Source organism: Panulirus ornatus, chromosome 47 (assembly GCF_036320965.1).
Source record: "Panulirus ornatus isolate Po-2019 chromosome 47, ASM3632096v1, whole genome shotgun sequence".
Classification (NCBI taxonomy): Eukaryota; Metazoa; Arthropoda; class Malacostraca; order Decapoda; family Palinuridae; genus Panulirus; species Panulirus ornatus.
In genome coordinates this window covers 18,291,286-18,311,925 of record NC_092270.1, presented here as the reverse complement: position 1 = coordinate 18,311,925, position 20,640 = coordinate 18,291,286, and the positions used below count along the sequence as shown (strand labels likewise).

General features: G+C 44.8%; 1 protein-coding gene across 4 annotated transcripts in view; it reads left to right on the top strand.

Annotated features, from left to right (window-relative positions):
* Window positions 1–20,640, top strand: part of Nt5b (5' nucleotidase B) — a 292,848-nt gene that overhangs the window by 175,353 nt on the left and 96,855 nt on the right. The window contains exon 1 of one of the 4 annotated variants that reach the window (XR_011716199.1): window positions 15,857–16,210. The exons of 2 other annotated variants lie outside the window; for them this stretch is intronic. Coding sequence is in view for 1 of the 2 variants with exons in the window: in XM_071689862.1 (XP_071545963.1) it covers window positions 15,996–16,210 (215 nt within the window). In the remaining variant the exon portion in view is untranslated. Of the gene's footprint in view, window positions 1–15,856; window positions 16,211–20,640 lie in introns of those variants that run through there. One more of the 4 variants, XM_071689862.1, reaches the window with a different exon arrangement.

Here is a 20,640-nt window from a genome sequence, read left to right as displayed (position 1 = left end):
CCACTCACACCTGCCAAGCTCCCCACACACCTGCCAAGCTCCCCACTCACACCTGCCAAGCTCCCCACACACACCTGCCAAGCTCCCCACTCACACCTGCCAAGCTCCCCACACACACCTGCCAAGCTCCCCACTCACACCTGCCAAGCTCCCCACACACCTGCCAAGCTCCCCACTCACACCTGCCAAGCTCCCCCCACACACCTGCCAAGCTCCCCACACACACCTGCCAAGCTCCCCACACACCTGCCAAGCTCCCCACTCACACCTGCCAAGCTCCCCACTCACACCTGCCAAGCTCCCCACTCACACCTGCCAAGCTCCCCACTCACACCTGCCAAGCTCCCCACACACCTGCCAAGCTCCCCACTCACACCTGCCAAGCTCCCCCCACACACCTGCCAAGCTCCCCACACACACCTGCCAAGCTCCCCACACACCTGCCAAGCTCCCCACACACCTGCCAAGCTCCCCACTCACACCTACCAAGCTCCCCACTCACACCTGCCAAGCTCCCCACACACACCTGCCAAGCTCCCCACACACCTGCCAAGCTCCCCACACACCTGCCAAGCTCCCCACTCACACCTGCCAAGCTCCCCACTCACACCTGCCAAGCTCCCCACTCACACCTGCCAAGCTCCCCACTCACACCTGGCCGCTGGGGAGAATGTTACCTCCTTACACAACCTGGTGAAGTTGCCAGATGTGCCTGGCTATGTGGCAGGGATTTAGGTGGTACGTGTACACAGTGGATGACAACACATGCCCACTTTGGATACTGACGTAACGGAACATGCCCACTGGAGATACTGACGTAACGGAACATGCCCACTGGAGATACTGACGTAACGGAACATGCCCACTGGGGATACTGACGTAACGGAACATGCCCACTGGAGATACTGACGTAACGGAACATACCCACTGGAGATACTGACGTAACGGAACATACCCACTGGAGATACTGACGTAACGGAACATGCCCACTGGAGATACTGACGTAACGGAACATGCCCACTGGAGATACTGACGTAACGGAACATGCCCACTGGAGATACTGACGTAACGGAACATGCCCACTGGAGATACTGACGTAACGGAACATGCCCACTGAAGATACTGACGTAACGGAACATGCCCACTGGGGATACTGACGTAACGGAACATGCCCACTGGAGATACTGACGTAACGGAACATGACCACTGGGGATACTGACGTAACGGAACATGCCCACTGGAGATACTGACGTAACGGAACATACCCACTGGAGATACTGACGTAACGGAAGACGCCCACTGGAGATACTGGCGTAACGGAACATGCCCACTGGAGATACTGACGTAACTGAACATGACCACTGGAGATACTGACGTATCGGAACATGACCACTAGAGATACTGACGTAACGGAACATGCCCACTGGAGATACTGACGTAACGGAAGATGCCCACTGGGGATACTGACGTAACGGAACATGACCACTGGAGATACTGACGTAACGGAACATGACCACTGGAGATACTGACGTAACGGAACATGCCCACTGGAGATACTGACGTAACGGAACATGACCACTGGAGATACTGACGTAACGGAACATGACCACTGGGGATACTGACGTAACTGAACATACCCACTGGGGATACTGACGTAACGGAACATACCCACTGGGGATACTGACGTAACGGAACATGACCACTGGGGATACTGACGTAACGGAACATGACCATTGGAGATACTGACGTAACGGAACATGCCCACTGGAGATACTGACGTAACGGAACATGCCCACTGGGGATACTGACGTAACGGAACATGCCCACTGAAGATACTGACGTAACGGAACATACCCACTGGGGATACTGACGTAACGGAACATGACCACTGGGGATACTGACGTAACGGAACATACCCACTGGGGATACTGACGTAACGGAACATGCCCACTGAAGATACTGACGTAACGGAACATGCCCACTGGAGATACTGACGTAACGGAACATGCCCACTGGGGATACTGACGTAACGGAACATGCCCACTGAAGATACTGACGTAACGGAACATGCCCACTGGGGATACTGACGTAACGGAACATGACCACTGGGGATACTGACGTAACGGAACATGCCCACTGGGGATACTGACGTAACGCAACATAAGGTGGATTGTAGATTGTCTCCACCAGGGTTGACCACTTTGCTGTGTGACGAGTGCGTTACCTTCGCCCACAGTGACGTGTGTTGTCACGTCACACTGTCATGGTGGTGGGGGGGGTGGGGCTGGACATGTCTGTGGTGAAGGCAGCACACACACACACACACACATATATATATATATATATATATATATGTATGTATATATATATATATATATATATATATATATATATATATATATATATATATATATATATATATATATATATATTCTTTCTTTCTTTTAAACTATTCGCCATTTCCCGCGTTAGCGAGGTAGCATTAAGAACAGAGGACTGGGCCTTTGAGGGAATACCCTCACCTGGCCCCCTTCTCTGTTCCGTCTTTTGGAAAATTAAAAAAAAAACGAGAGGGGAGGATTTCCAGCCCCCCGCTCCCACCCCTTTTAGTCGCCTTCTACGACACGCAGGGAATACGTGGGAAGTATTCTTAATCCCCTATCCCCAGGGATTATATATATATATATATATATATATATATATATATATATATATATATATATTTTTTTTTTTTTTTTTTTTTTTTTTTTTTTTTTTTTTTTTGTCGCTGTCTCCCGCGTTTGCGAGGTAGCGCAAGGAAACAGACGAAAGAAATGGCCCAACCCACCCCCATACACATGTATATACATACGTCCACACACGCAAATATACATACCTACACAGCTTTCCATGGTTTACCCCAGACGCTTCACATGCCTTGATTCAATCCACTGACAGCACGTCAACCCCGGTATACCACATCGCTCCAATTCACTCTATTCCTTGCCCTCCTTTCACCCTCCTGCATGTTCAGGCCCCGATCACACAAAATCTTCTTCACTCCATCTTTCCACCTCCAATTTGGTCTCCCTCTTCTCCTCGTTCCCTCCACCTCCGACACATATATCCTCTTGGTCAATCTTTCCTCACTCATTCTCTCTATGTGCCCAAACCATTTCAAAACACCCTCTTCTGCTCTCTCAACCACGCTCTTTTTATTTCCACACATCTCTCTTACCCTTACGTTACTTACTCGATCAAACCACCTCATACCACACATTGTCCTCAAACATCTCATTTCCAGCACATCCATCCTCCTGCGCACCACTCTATCCATAGCCCACGCCTCGCAACCATACAACATTGTTGGAACCACTATTCCTTCAAACATACCCATTTTTGCTTTCCGAGATAATGTTCTCGACTTCCACACATTCTTCAAGGCTCCCAGAATTTTCGCCCCCTCCCCCACCCTATGATCCACTTCCGCTTCCATGGTTCCATCCGCTGCCAGATCCACTCCCAGATATCTAAAACACTTCACTTCCTCCAGTTTTTCTCCATTCAAACTCACCTCCCAATTGACTTGACCCTCAACCTTACTGTACCTAATAACCTTGCTCTTATTCACATTTACTCTTAACTTTCTTCTTTCACATATATATATATATATATATATATATATATATATATATATATATATATATATATATATATATATATATATATATAAACACGTACGGTGGTTTCATGTCCTGCATCTGTTTACCTTATCATGTATCCGAGTATATATATATATATATATATATATATTATACTTCATCGTCGTTTTCCACGTTGGCGAGGTAGCGCCAGGAAACAGACGAAAGAAAGACATCCAGCAAGATGTGAACATCATACATAAGGCCCAAACTAGAATATACTTCTCTAGTTTGGTCGTCACACCTCATGAAATACACAAAGAGCTGATAAAGAAGGCCCAGAGGAGAGCAGCAAGTATGGTACCAGAATTCATGGAGATGAGTGATAAGGGAAAGGCTGGAGTCCGACCATTTGCTACACGTTGAGTAAGAGGGAGAGGTGACCTAATCACATACATTTGGTTCCGTAAACAGATGGATGGGGTAGACAATGAGCGAGTCTTTGAGAGAGGTAGCGCCAGGTTACACACGAAGAATGGCCACATCCGCTCACATCCAGTCTCCAACTGTCTTGTGTAATGCACCGAAACCACAGCTCCCTTTCCACATCCAGGCCCCACAGAACTTTCCATGGTTTACCTCAGACGCTTCACATGCCCTGGTTCAGTCTCAGAATCTTTTTCACTCCATCTTTCCACCTCCAATTTGGTCTCCCACTTCTCCTCGTTCCCTCCACCTCTGACACATATATCCTCTTGGTCAATCTTTCCTCACTCATTCTTTCTATGTGACCAAACCATTTCAAAACACCCTCTTCTGCTCTCTCAACCACGCTCTTTTTATTTCCACACATCTCTCTTACCCTTACGTTACTCACTCGATCAAACCACCTCACACCACACATTGTCCTCAAACATCTCATTTCCAGCACATCCATCCTCCTGCGCACATCTCTATCCATAGCCCACGCCTCGCAACCATACAACATTGTTGGAACCACTATTCCTTCAAACATACCCATTTTCCCCTCCCAAATAACATTCTCTCCTCCCACACATTATATATATCCTCACCTGGCCCCATTCTCTGTTCCTTCTTTTGGAGAATTGAAAAAAAAAAAAAACGAGAAGGGGAGGATTTCCAGCCACCCGCTCCCTCCCCTTTTAGTCGCCTTCTACGACACGCAGGGAATACGTGGGAAGTATTCTTTTTCCCCTATCCCCAGGGATATATATATATATATATATATATATATATATATATATATATATATATATATATATATATTCCTATGAGTCCACCTCAGTGGTATAGAAGCCTCGGGTCTCACCCCAGTGGTGTAGAAGCCTCGGGGTCTCACCCCAGTGGTGTAGAAGCCTCGTGGGTCTCACCCCAGTGGTGTAGAAGCCTCGTGGGTCTCACTCCAGTGGTGTAGAAGCCTCGTGGGTCTCACTCCAGTGGTGTAGAAGCCTCGTGGGTCTCACTCCAGTGGTGTAGAAGCCTCGTGGGTCTCACTCCAGTGGTGTAGAAGCCTCGTGGGTCTCACTCCAGTGGTGTAGAAGCCTCGTGGGTCTCACCCCAGTGGTGTAGAAGCCTCGGGGTCTCACCCCAGTGGTGTAGAAGCCTCGTGGGTCTCACCCCAGTGGTGTAGAAGCCTCGGGGTCTCACCCCAGTGGTGTAGAAGCCTCGTGGGTCTCACTCCAGTGGTGTAGAAGCCTCGTGGGTCTCACCCCAGTGGTGTAGAAGCCTCGGGGTCTCACCCCAGTGGTGTAGAAGCCTCGTGGGTCTCACCCCAGTGGTGTAGAAGCCTCGTGGGTCTCACCCCAGTGGTGTAGAAGCCTCGTGGGTCTCACCCCAGTGGTGTAGAAGCCTCGTGGGTCTCACCCCAGTGGTGTAGAAGCCTCGTGGGTCTCACCCCAGTGGTGTAGAAGCCTCGTGGGTCTCACCCCAGTGGTGTAGAAGCCTCGGGGTCTCACCCCAGTGGTGTAGAAGCCTCGTGGGTCTCACCCCAGTGGTGTAGAAGCCTCGTGGTCTCACCCCAGTGATGTAGAAGCCTCGTGGGTCTCACCCCAGTGATGTAGAAGCCTCGTGGGTCTCACCCCAGTGGTGTAGAAGCCTCGTGGTCTCACCCCAGTGGTGGAGAAGCCTCGTGGGTCTCACCCCAGTGGTGTAGAAGCCTCGTGGGTCTCACCCCAGTGGTGTAGAAGCCTCGTGGGTCTCACCCCAGTGATGTAGAAGCCTCGTGGGTCTCACCCCAGTGGTGTAGAAGCCTCGTGGGTCTCACCCCAGTGGTGTAGAAGCCTCGGGGTCTCACCCCAGTGGTGGAGGAGCTTCGTGGGTCTCACCCCAGTGGTGTAGAAGCCTCGTGGGTCTCACCCCAGTGATGTAGAAGCCTCGTGGGTCTCACCCCAGTGGTGTAGAAGCCTCGTGGGTCTCACCCCAGTGATGTAGAAGCCTCGTGGGTCTCACCCCAGTGGTGTAGAAGCCTCGTGGGTCTCACCCCAGTGGTGTAGAAGCCTCGTGGGTCTCACCCCAGTGATGTAGAAGCCTCGGGGTCTCACCCCAGTGGTGGAGGAGCTTCGTGGGTCTCACCCCAGTGGTGTAGAAGCCTCGTGGGTCTCACCCCAGTGGTGTAGAAGCCTCGTGGGTCTCACCCCAGTGATGTAGAAGCCTCGTGGGTCTCACCCCAGTGGTGTAGAAGCCTCGTGGGTCTCACCCCAGTGGTGTAGAAGCCTCGTGGGTCTCACCCCAGTGATGTAGAAGCCTCGGGGTCTCACCCCAGTGGTGGAGGAGCTTCGTGGGTCTCACCCCAATGATGTGGAAACCACGGGGGTCTCGCTCCAGTGGTGCACAAGTGGTTAATTAGTGGCGATCGACAAAGTATGGTTGTGTGAGGCCATGCGTGCGGGTTCGCTGGTCTGGATCGATGTCAGACATCAATATTCACCAAACATGAATTCGTCTCCTTAACATTACGTTGTACGTCAATACCAGAACGAAATGAAACATCAATTGTATTGATGCTTGAAGCATTTATGCAGTGGAATGCTGCTGCAGTGGTTCTCTGTGTGGCAGGCTACCACGTCTGATCTATATATATATATATATATATATATATATATATATATATATATATATATATATATATATATACATGTTGGAAAGGATCACAATTTTGCGCGTGATCAAGATATTCCTATGAGTCCACGGGGAAAATGAAACACGATAAGTCCCCAAGTGCACTTTCGTGTCATAATCACATCATCAGGGGAGACACAAGAGAGAAATATAACAGTCAGTTGATATACAACGAAGAGACGTAGCTAGGACGCCATTTGGTAAACATGTGATTGTCCAAAACATACAACGAGCGTTCATAAACTTATCATTTTACTAATTTTATCAACAATAAAGTTATCTAATTTGTACAGACCATCACTAATATTAAGATTATAATTCTTTGTGTATTTAATGATAGAAGATTCAATGATATTTCTCGTGGTACTGGAGTTAGAGTTGATAACTGAGATGGCGTTACTCCAATCAATACAATGATCATAGTTTTTAACGTGATTAAACAAGGCATTTGATTCTTGTCCCGTTCTTATACTATATTTATGTTGCTTAAGTCTAACAGAAAGATCCTTACCAGTCTGACCAACATAAAACTTATCACAATTTCTACATGGCACTTTATAGATGCATCCAGGAGAATTTTATGGTGAATTCCTGGTTAAGATATTCTTTATAGTATTATTGTTGCTGAAGGCAACATTTACATTAAAGGATTTAAGCAACATGGGAAGTAAAGTAAACTTATTATTAAAAGGGAGAACTAAAAGATTCTTGGTGTCAGTGTGAGGTTTGGGCTCAACTCTATGAAATGATTTCTTTGCTAACTTAAGGGATTTACCAATGAAAGATCTAGGGTACATTAACTTAGATCCAATAGAATATGTCTTCTCAAACTCATCATCAATAAACTCTGGACTGCAAATACGTAATGCCCTAAGGAACATAGATTGAAATGATGATAATTTAACTGTGTCAAGTTGAGATGAGTAATAATGGATATATGAACATACATTGGTATGTTTTCTGTACATGCTAAACTTAAACTTGTTTCCTTGCCTGTGAATCATGCAATCTAAAAATGGTAACATACCATTATTTTCATTTTCTACAGTAAATTTGATGGAAGGTACTAAATTGTTAAGTAAGGGGAGAAATATTTGTAAATTTTCATTTGTTGCCCAAACACAAAGAACATCATCTACATACCTAAACCATATATATATATATATATATATATATATATATATATATATATATGGATAGAGTTGTGCGCAGGAGGATGGATGTGCTGGAAATGAGATGTTTGAGGACAATGTGTGGTGTGAGGTGGTTTGATCGAGTAAGTAACGTAAGGGTAAGAGAGATGTGTGGAAATAAAAAGAGCGTGGTTGAGAGAGCAGAAGAGGGTGTTTTAAAATGGTTTGGGCACATGGAGAGAATGAGTGAGGAAAGATTGACCAAGAGGATATATGTGTCGGAGGTGGAGGGAACGAGGAGAAGAGGGAGACCAAATTGGAGGTGGAAAGATGGAGTGAAAAAGATTTTGTGTGATCGGGGCCTGAACATGCAGGAGGGTGAAAGGAGGGCAAGGAATAGAGTGAATTGGAGCGATGTGGTATACAGGGGTTGACGTGCTGTCAGTGGATTGAATCAAGGCATGTGAAGCGTCCGGGGTAAACTATGGAAAGCTGTGTAGGTATGTATATTTGTGTGTGTGGACGTGTGTATGTACATGTGTATGGGGGGGTTGGGCCATTTCTTTCGTCTGTTTCCTTGCGCTACCTCGCAAACGCGGGAGACAGCGACAAAGTATAAAAAAAAAAAAAAAAATATATATATATATATATATATATATTGGAAAGGGTCGCAATTTTGCGCGTGATCAAGATATTCCTATGAGTCCACGGGGAAAATGAAACACGAAAAGTTCCCAAGTGCACTTTCGTGTAATAATCACATCATCAGGGGAAACACAAGAGAGAAATATAACAGTCAGTTGATATACATCGAAGAGACGAAGCTAGGACGCCATTTGGTAAACATATGATTGTCAAATATATATATATATATATATATATATATATATATATATATATATATATATATATATGTGTGTGTGTGTGTGTGTGTGTGTGTGTGTGTGTGAATTAATGCAAATTTAGGAATGAAAAATGAGTATCAGCCATCAGGAGAATTTGGCTTAACTAACCTTCAGTTTTGAGTACAAAATGTGATGGCATTTGGAAGGTGAACTTGTGATATGATTGTTAATGTTTACCTGTTGTCCTGGGGGCCAGGTAAACTGTACCTCCACATATTCTCCCCGTGAACAATAGCACGAAAAAATAGTGAACAATAGCACGAAAAAGAAAAAAAAGATAAATAGATCACAAAACGCCTCTCTCAGACCCCAGTAGATAGATAGATAGATAGATATGTTCAGGTGAAGTTCTTGCAATGTTGGTGCATTAGTTAATAATATCTCGTATGGGAAGGTGGGCGTGTGGACTTCTTCCCTGCTCACTGCCATCTATTTTCCCCCGGGTTATTGATAAGTGGTGAGAGAAGGAGTCTATTTCAAGTGGAGCAGTGGAGCAGGGCGGGGGAAGTGGGTGTGTGTGTGTATATATAGAGAGAGGGATGGGGCGGGGCTGCTCACCAAATACAAACATGGCGCAGGCACTTTCCATGTTCATATTGGGGTATCTGAGTTTTTTCCTTAATTACGGAATAGAGTCTATTGAATATTTATATAAACTATCTGAAGATAATGATATAGATTTATATAAGTTTCTTTCCGTTATTGGTTCGGGAAATGTTATATAAGTTTCTTTCCAATATAAATTCGGGAAATTTGTTTCTTTTTTTTATTGATTCGGGGAAATGTTTCTTTCCATTATTAAATCGGGAAATTTAAGTATTTTCCATTATTAATTTGGGAAGTATAAGTTTCTTTTCATTATTAATTCGGGAAATTTAAGTTTCTTTCCATAATTACTTCAGGAAATATAAGTTTCTTTTCATTATTAAATCGGTAAATATAAGTTTCTTTTCATTATTAAATCGGTAATAATGTTTCTTTTCATTATTAGTTCGGGAAATATAAGTTTCTTTCCATTATTAATTCAGGAAATATAAGTTTCTTTCCATTATTAAATCGGGAAATATAAGTTTCTTTTCATTATTGATTCGGTAAATATAAATTTCTTTTCATTAGTAAATCGGGAAATATAAGTTTCTTTTCATTATTAATTCGGGAAATATAAGTTTCTTTCCATTATTAAATCGGGAAATATAAGTTTCTCTCCATTATTAATTTAGGAAATATAAGTTTCTTTTCATTATTAATTCGGGAAATATAAGTTTCTCTCCATTATTAATTCGGGAAATATAAGTTTTTCATTATTAAATTGGGAAATATACGTTTCTTTTCATTATTAAATCGGGAAATATAAGTTTCTTTCCATTATTATTTCGGGAAATATAAGTTTCTTTCCATTATTAATTCGGGAAATATAAGTTTCTTTCCATTATTAATTCGGGAAATATAAGTTTCTTTCCATTATTAATTCGGGAAATATAAGTTTCTTTCCATTACTAATTCGGGAAATATAATTTTTTTCCATTATTGATTCGGGAAATATAAGTTTCTTTTTATTATTAATTCGGGAAATATAAGTTTCTTTTTATTATTAATTCGGGAAATATAAGTTTTTTTTTATTATTAATTCGGGAAATATAAGTTTTCATTATTTATTCGGGAAATATAAGTATCTTCATTATTGAATCGGGAAATATGTTTCTTTTCATTATTACATAGGAAAATATGTTTCTTTATATTATTAGATCGGGAAATATAAGTTTCTTTTCATTATTAAATCGGGAAATATGTTTTTTTATTATCAAATTGGGAAATATAAGTTTCTTTTCATTATTAAATCGGGAAATATAAGTTTCTTTTCATTATTAGATCGGGAAATATAAGTTTCTTTCCATTATTAATTCGGGAAATATAAGTTTCTTTCCATTATTAATTCGGGAAATATAAGTTTCTTTCCATTATTAATTCGGGAAATATAAGTTTCTTTCCATTATTAATTCGGGAAGTATAAGTTTCTTTCCATTACTAATTCGGGAAATATAAGTTTCTTTCCATTATTAATTCGGGAAATATAAGTTTCTTTCCATTATTAATTCGGGAAATATAAGTTTCTTTCCATTATTAATTCGGGAAATATAAGTTTCTTTCCATTACTAATTCGGGAAATATAAGTTTTTCCATTATTAATTCGGGAAATATAAGTTTCTTTTTATTATTGATTCGGGAAATATAAGTTTTCATTATTTATTCGGGAAATATAAGTATCTTCATTATTAAATCGGGAAATATAAGTTTCTTTTCATTATTAGATAGGAAAATATGTTTATATTATTAGATCGGGAAATATAAGTTTCTTTTCATTATTAAATCGGGAAATATGTTTTTTTATTATCAAATTGGGAAATATAAGTTTCTTTTCATTATTAAATCGGGAAATATAAGTTTCTTTTCATTATTAGATCGGGAAATATATGTTTCTTTTCATTGTTAAATCGGGAAATATAAGTTTCTTTTCATTATTAGATCGGGAACGTAATGCCTGGGTCAACATGCGGCACGTAATGCTGACAGTTAGGCAGCCTGCTGGCTGGCGGGTGTGTATGATGCGTGCTTGTACCTGTCGGTTATACATCATACATACTCGTGTCTGGCGGTTATACATCATACATACTCGTGTCTGGCGGTTATACATCATACATACTCGTGTCTGGCGGTTATACATCATACATACTCGTGTCTGGCGGTAATACATCATACAGGCACGTAACTGGTGGATATACATCATACAGGCACATAACTGGTGGATGTACATCATACAGACTCGTAAAAGGTGGTTATACATCATACAGGCACATAGCTGGTGGTGGTTATTCATCATACAAGCATATAGATGGCGATTGTTCATCATACAGGCATATAGCTGGCGGTTATTCATCATACAGGCACATAACTAACGGTTGTACATCATACAGACACATCACACGGTTATTCATCGTACATTACTATAGCTGACGGTAATTCATCATACAGAGACACATAACTGACGGTTATTCATCATACACACACATAACTGATGATTATCAATAATTATAGACACATAACTGACGGTTATTCATTATACAGACATAACTGACGGTTATTCATCATACAGACATAACTGACGGTAATTTATCATACATACACATAGCTGACGGTTATTCAACATACACAAATGAAAGTTATTCATACAGACACGGCTGGCTGTTATTCATCATACAGACACATAGCTGACGATTATTCATCATATAGACATAACACGATTATTCATCATACAGACACATAACTATTATTCATCATACAGACATAACTGACGGTTATTCATCATACACAAATAACGGTTATTCATCGTACAGACACATAACTGATGGTTATTCATCATACAAACACATAACTGAAGGTTATTCATCATACAGACACATAACTGACGGTTATTCATCATACAGACACAACTGACGGTTATTCATCATACAGACACATAACTGACGGTTATTCATCGTACAGACACATAACTGACGGTTATTCATCATACAGACACATAACTGAAGGTTATTCATCATACAGACACATAACTGACGGTTATTCATCATACAGACACATAACTGAAGGTTATTCATCATATAGACACATAACTGACGGTTATTCATCATACAGACACATTACTGACGGTTATTCATCATACAGACACATAACTGACGGTTATTCATCATACAGACACATAACTGACGGTTATTCATCATACAGACACATAACTGACGGTTATTCATCATACAGACACATAACTGACGGTTATTCATCATACAGACACATAACTGACGGTTATTCATCATACAGACACATAACTGACGGTTATTCATCATACAGACACATAACTGAAGGTTATTCATCATACAGACACATAACTGACGGTTATTCATCATACAGACACATAACTGACGGTTATTCATCATACAGACACATAACTGACGGTTATTCATCATACAGACACATAACTGACGGTTATTCATCATACAGACACATAACTGACGGTTATTCATCATACAGACACATAACTGACGGTTATTCATCATACAGACACATAACTGACGGTTATTCATCATACAGACACATAACTGAAGGTTATTCATCATACAGACACATAACTGACGGTTATTCATCATACAGACACATAACTGACGGTTATTCATCATACAGACACATAACTGACGGTTATTCATCATACAGACACATAACTGACGGTTATTCATCATACAGACACATAACTGACGGTTATTCATCATACAGACACATAACTGACGGTTATTCATCATACAGACACATAACTGACGGTTATTCATCATACAGACACATAACTGAAAGTTATTCATCATACAGACAAATAACTGATGGTTATTCATCATACAGACACATAACTGAAAGTTATTCATCATACAGACACATAACTGACGGTTATTCATCATACAGACACATAACTGACGGTTATTCATCATACAGACACATAACTGAAAGTTATTCATCATACAGACACATAACTGACGGTTATTCATCATACAGACACATAACTGACGGTTATTCATCATACAGACACATAACTGACGGTTATTCATCATACAGACACATAACTGACGGTTATTCATCATACAGACACATAACTGACGGTTATTCATCATACAGACACATAACTGACGGTTATTCATCATACAGACACATAACTGACGGTTATTCATCATACAGACACATAACTGACGGTTATTCATCATACAGACACATAACTGACGGTTATTCATCATACAGACACATAACTGACGGTTATTCATCATACAGACACATAACTGACGGTTATTCATCATACAGACACATAACTGACGGTTATTCATCATACAGACACATAACTGACGGTTATTCATCATACAGACACATAACTGACGGTTATTCATCATACAGACACATAACTGAAAGTTATTCATCATACAGACACATAACTGACGGTTATTCATCATACAGACACATAACTGACGGTTATTCATCATACAGACACATAACTGACGGTTATTCATCATACAGACACATAACTGAAAGTTATTCATCATACAGACACATAACTGACGGTTATTCATCATACAGACACATAACTGACGGTTATTCATCATACAGACACATAACTGAAAGTTATTCATCATACAGACACATAACTGACGGTTATTCATCATACAGACACATAACTGAAAGTTATTCATCATACAGACACATAACTGACGGTTATTCATCATACAGGCACATAATGTGTTCTCTCCGTAACAACAACTTGGCTAGCCATCCAACAACACTGTGTTGGCTCACCCTCCAACAACAACGTTTTGACTCACCCTCCAACAACACTGTGTTGACTCACCCTCCAACAACAACGTTTTGACTCACCCTCCAACAACAACGTTTTGACTCACCCTCCAACAACAACGTTTTGACTCACCCTCCAACAACACTGTGTTGGCTCACCCTCCAACAACAACGTTTTGACTCACCCTCCAACAACAACGTTTTGACTCACCCTCCAACAACAACGTTTTGACTCACCCTCCAACAACACTGTGTTGGCTCACACTCCAACAACAACGTGTTACCTTACCCCAATAATACCGTGTTAGCTTACCCTCTAATTCTATTGTAGTCCTTCCTCCAACAACATTATGTTAGCTCACCCTCCAACAACAACATGTTAGCTTACCCCAGTAACATGACTCATTCTCTTACACGACTTTATCTTACCCCCAACAACAACGTGTTGGTTAACTCCACCAAAATCATGTTGGCTTACCCCCAACAACAACGTATTGGCTCACTCTCCATCATGCCTTTGTTGTCTTACCCCAACAACAACGTATTGGCTCACTCTCCATCATGCCTTTGTTGTCTTACCCCAACAACAACGTGTTGGCTCACTCTCCATCTAAACCTCTTTGGCTTACCCCCAACAACAACGTGTTGGCTCTCTCCATCAAAACCTTGTTGACTTACCCCCAACAACACCGTGTTAGCTTACCCCCAACAACAATATGTTGTCTCACCCTCCATCAGACCGTGTTAGCTTACCCCCAACAACAACATGTTGTCTCACCCTCCATCAGACCGTGTTAGCTTACCCCCAACAACAGTATGTTGTCTCACCCTCCATCAGACCGTGTTAGTTTACCCCCAACAACAATATGTTGTCTCACCCTCCATCAGACCGTGTTAGTTTACCCCCAACAACAACATGTTGTCTCACCCTCCATCAGACCGTGTTATCTAACCCTCTCCCCAACAACAGTATGTTGCCTCACCCATCCTCAGAGCTTGTCATCTTACCCCCCCTCTTCTCCCCAACAACAGTATGTTGCCTCATACATCCTCAGAGCTTGTCATCTTACCCCCCCCCCCTCTTCTCCCCAACAACAGTATGTTGCCTCACCCATCCTCAGAGCTTGTCATCTTACCCCCCCCCCCTCTTCTCCCCAACAACAGTATGTTGCCTCACCCATCCTCAGAGCTTGTCATCTTACCCCCCCCCCTCTTCTCCCCAACAACAGTATGTTGTCTCATCATCAGAGCATGTTATCTTACCCCCTCCCCAACAACAACATGTCAGTTCACCTTTCCCCCACCAACCATTTGGACTCAGCTGACGTCTTTGTACCGATCAAAACACTGCTGCCTCACTCCACATCTATTTATTATTTCTCCCTCACTAAATACATTTTGAGAAACATTATTGTCTAATTATAGTAATGTCTATAATTATGTCACTGTAGGAAGAGAAAGTAGGAAAGTGTACATCCAAGAACAGTATAATGAGTTTAAATTGGGTAGTATGGAGATTAATGGCAACTTTGGGGAGGCTTTGGGGATATATATAGCAGCGCGCGACGCACTGTCACCGTAGTACGTTGTGACCCTCGGCCGAGGTTGGGTCTCTGTGTGTCAACCTGATCTATTACGTCGTCGTCGTCGTCGTACATTGGTGCACGTAGTCGTAGGTCGGTGCACGTGCCATATATACATACCCAGGCGGCGTCGTCAACTACGTCATCCGGGGGTCTCTGTGTGTGTCGGGTGGGGGTGGTCTTTGCCGTGGTCTGTTGACGTTGGCGCCAGAGGAACCACACGATAAATATTATATACGCGAAATGTCGGCCGCGCCAGCGGTGGTGAGGGGCGGCAGCCAGACGACGCACGTGAACGGCTGTGACCCTCAGCGGTGCACGGCCGCCCACGCCCACGCCCACGCCGCCCACAGGCAGCGGCAGGCCTCCGAGACCAGTCTGATGGATGACCTGGACCACGTCATGGTGGAGATGACGCCCCTCGAGGTCAGGACGCACAAACGCCAACACAGCCACAGGTACGGCAGCGTCCCCTCCCCCAACAATGGTGGAGAAAGAGGGAGAGAGAGAGAGTGAGGGAGGGAGAGAGAGAGAGGGGGAGGGAGAGAGAGAGAGAGGGAGGGAGGGAGAGAGAGAGAGGGGGGAGGGAGAGAGAGAGAGAGGGAGGGAGGGAGAGGGAGAGAGAGAGAGAGAGGGAGGGAGGGAGAGAGAGAGAGAGGGAGGGAGGGAGAGAGAGAGAGGGGGAGAGAGAGAGAGAGAGAGGGAGGGAGGGAGGGAGGGAGAGAGAGAGAGAGAGAGGGGGGGAGGGAGAGAGAGAGAGAGAGGGAGGGAGAGGGAGAGGGAGGGAGAGTGAGGGAGGGAGGGGGAGGGAGAGAGGGAGAGTGAGGGAGGGAGAGTGAGGGAGTGTGGGGGAGGGAGAGGGAGGGAGGGAGGGAGAGAGAGAGAGAGGGGGAGGGAGAGAGAGAGAGGGACGGTGAGGGAGGGAGGGAGGGAGGGAGAGAGGGACGGTGAGGGAGGGAGGGGAAATAGAAAGATGATTTGTGGTCTTTGTACAAAGTAATTAGCACCATTATGGTGTACAGTGTTCTAGTACCATGTATCCCCACTGGTGTGTGGTACCATGTATCCCCACTGATGGTGTGTAGTACCATGTATCCCCACTGGTGTGTGGTACCATGTATCCCCACTGATGGTGTGTAGTACCATGTATCCCCACTGGTGTGTGGTACCATGTATCCCCACTGAAGGTGTGTGGTACCATGTATACCCACTGATGGTGTGTGGTGCCATGTATCCCCACTGATGGTGTGTGGTACCATGTATCCCCACTGATGGTGTGTAGTACCATGTATCCCCACTGGTGTGTGGTACCATGTATCCCCACTGATGGTGTGTAGTACCATGTATCCCCACTGAAGGTGTGTGGTACCATGTATCCCCACTGATGGTGTGTGGCACCATGTATCCCCACTGATGGTGTGTGGTACCATGTAACCCCACTGATGGTGTGTGGTACCATGTATCCCCACTGAAGGTGTGTGGTACCATGTATCCCCACTGGTGTGTGGTACCATGTATCCCCACTGAAGGTGTGTAGTACCATGTAGCCCCACTGATGGTGTGTAGTGCCATGTATCCCCACTGATGGTGTGTGGTACCATGTATCCCCACTGATGGTGTGTAGTACCATGTATCCCCACTGGTGTGTGGTACCATGTATCCCCTCTGATGGTGTGTAGTACCATGTATCCCCACTGGTGTGTGGTACCATGTATCCCCACTGATGGTGTGTGGTACCATGTATCCCCACTGGTGTGTGGTACCATGTATCCCCACTGATGGTGTGTAGTACCATGTATCCCCACTGAAGGTGTGTGGTACCATGTATCCCCACTGATGGTGTGTGGCACCATGTATCCCCACTGATGGTGTGTGGTACCATGTAACCCCACTGATGGTGTGTGGTACCATGTATCCCCACTGATGGTGTGTGGTACCATGTAACCCCACTGATGGTGTGTGGTACCATGTATCCCCACTGGTGTGAGGTACCATGTATCCCCACTGAAGGTGTGTGGTACCATGTATCCCCACTGGTGTGAGGTACCATGTATCCCCACTGATGGTGTGTGGTGCCATGTATCCCCACTGATGGTGTGTGGTACCATGTAACCCCACTGATGGTGTGTGGTGCCATGTATCCCCACTGATGGTGTGTGGTACCATGTATCCCCACTGATGGTGTGTGGTGCCATGTATCCCCACTGGTGTGTGGTACCATGTATCCCCACTGGTGTGTGGTACCATGTAGCCCCACTGATGGTGTGTGGTACCATGTATCCCCACTGAAGGTGTGTGGTACCATGTATACCCACTGAAGGTGTGTGGTACCGTGTATCCCCACTGGTGTGTGGTACCATGTATCCCCACTGATGGTGTGTGGTGCCATGTAGCCCCACTGATGTGTTGGTACCATGTATCCCCACTGATAGTGTGTGGTACCATGTAGCCCCACTGATAGTGTGTGGTACCATGTAGCCCCACTGATGGTGGTGTGATGGTACCATGTAGCCCCATGTGGTGGTGTGTGGTACCATGTAACCCCACTGGTTTTATGTGACCATGTAGCCCCATTGATGGTGTGTGGTACCATGTAGCCCCACTGATAGTGTGTGGTACCATGTAGCCCCACTGATGTGTGGCACCATCTAACCCCACTGATGGTGCGTGCTACCATGTAGCCCCACTGGTCGTACCTGGTACCATGTAGCCCCATTGGTGGTGTGATGGTACCATGTAGCCCCATTGGTGGTGTGATGGTACCATGTAGCCCCACTGGTCGTACCTGGACCATGTAGCCCCATTGGTGGTGTGATGGTACCATGTAGCCCCATTGGTGGTGTGATGGTACCATGTAGCCCCATTGGTGGTGTGATGGTACCATGTAGCCCCACTGGTCGTACCTGGTACCATGTAGCCCCATTGGTGGTGTGATGGTACCATGTAGCCCCACTGGTCGTACCTGGTACCATGTAGCCCCATTGGTGGTGTTATGGTACCATGTAGCCTCACTGGTCCTACCTGGTACCTTGTATCCCCATTGGTGGTGTGATGGTACCATGTAGCCCCACTGGTCGTACCTGGTACCATGTAGTCCCATTGGTGGTGTGATGTTACCATGTAGCCCCACTGGTCGTACCTGGTACCATGTAGCCCCACTGGTCGTACCTGGTACCATGTAGCCCCATTGGTGGTGTGATGGTACCATGTAGCCCCACTGGTCGTACCTGGTACCATGTAGCCCCATTGGTGGTGTGATGGTACCATGTAACCCCACTGATGGTGTGTGGTACCATGTAGCCCCACTGATGGTGTGTGGCACCATGTAGCCCCACTGGTGTGTGGTACCATGTAACCCCACTGATGGTGTGTGGTACCATGTAGCCCCACTGATGGTGTGTGGTACCATGTAACCCCACTGATGGTGTGTGGTACCATGTAGCCCCACTTGTGGTCTTTGCAAAAAGTAATTAGCACCATTATTATGTACACTGTACAGTGGTCGGTCGAACACCATACATCCCCATTGTTGTGTAGTATCATGTAGCCCCACTGGTCGTACGTGGTACCATGTAGCCCCATTGGTGGTGTGATGGTACTGTGTAGCCCCACTGGTCGTACCTGGTACCATGTAGCCCCATTGGTGGTGTGATGGTGCCATGTAGCCCCACTGGTCGTACCTGGTACCATGTAACCCATTGGCGGTGCGATGATACCATGAAGCAGTACTGGTCGTATCTGGTACCATGTAGTCCCACTGGTATTGTGATGGTGTCATGTAGCCCCACTGGAGGTGTAACGGTACCATGTAGCCCCACTGGTGGTGTGATGGTGCTTTGTAGCCCCACTGCTCGTATCTGGTACCATGTAGCCCCACTGGTGGTGTGATGGTACCATGTAACCCCACTGGAGGTATAATGGTACCGTGTAGCCCCACTGGTGGTGTAATGGTACCATGTAGCCCCACTGGAGGTGTAATGGTACCATGTAGCCCCCTGGAGGTTTGGTGGTGCCATGTGGCCCCACTGGTGTGATGGTGCCATGTAACCCCACTGTTGGTGTCATATTGCCATGTAGCCCCACTGGTGGTGTCATATTTCCATGTAGCCCCACTGGTTGTGTCATATTGCCATGTAGCCCCACTGGTGGTGTCATATTACCATGTAACCCTACTGGTGGTGTCATATTACCATGTAGCCCCACTGGTGGTGTCATATTGCCATGTAGCCCCACTGGAGGTGTCATATTACCATGTAGCCCCACTGGAGGTGTCATAGTAATATGTAGCCCCACTGGAGGTGTCATATTGCCATGTAGCCCCACTGGAGGTGTCATAGTAATATGTAGCCCCACTGGTGTCATATTGCCATGTAGCCCCACTGGAGGTGTCATATTACCATGTAGCCCCACTGGTGGTGTCATATTACCATGTAGCCCCACTGGAGGTGTCATACTACCATGTAACCCCACTGGTGGTGTCATATTACCATGTAGCCCACTGGTGGTGTCATTCTATCATGTAGCCCCACTGGAGGTGTCATACTACCATGTAGCCCCACTGGAGGTGTCATACTACCATGTAGCCTCACTGGAGGTGTCATACTACCATGTAGCCCCACTGGAGGTGTCATAGTAATATGTAGCCCCACTGGAGGTGTCATATTGCCATGTAGCCCCACTGGAGGTGTCATAGTAATATGTAGCCCCACTGGAGGTGTCATATTGCCATGTAGCCCCACTGGAGGTGTCATAGTAATATGTAGCCCCACTGGAGGTGTCATATTACCATGTAGCCCCACTGGAGGTGTCATATTACCATGTAGCCCCACTGGAGGTGTCATATTACCATGTAGCCCCACTGGTGGTGTCATATTACCATGTAGCCCCA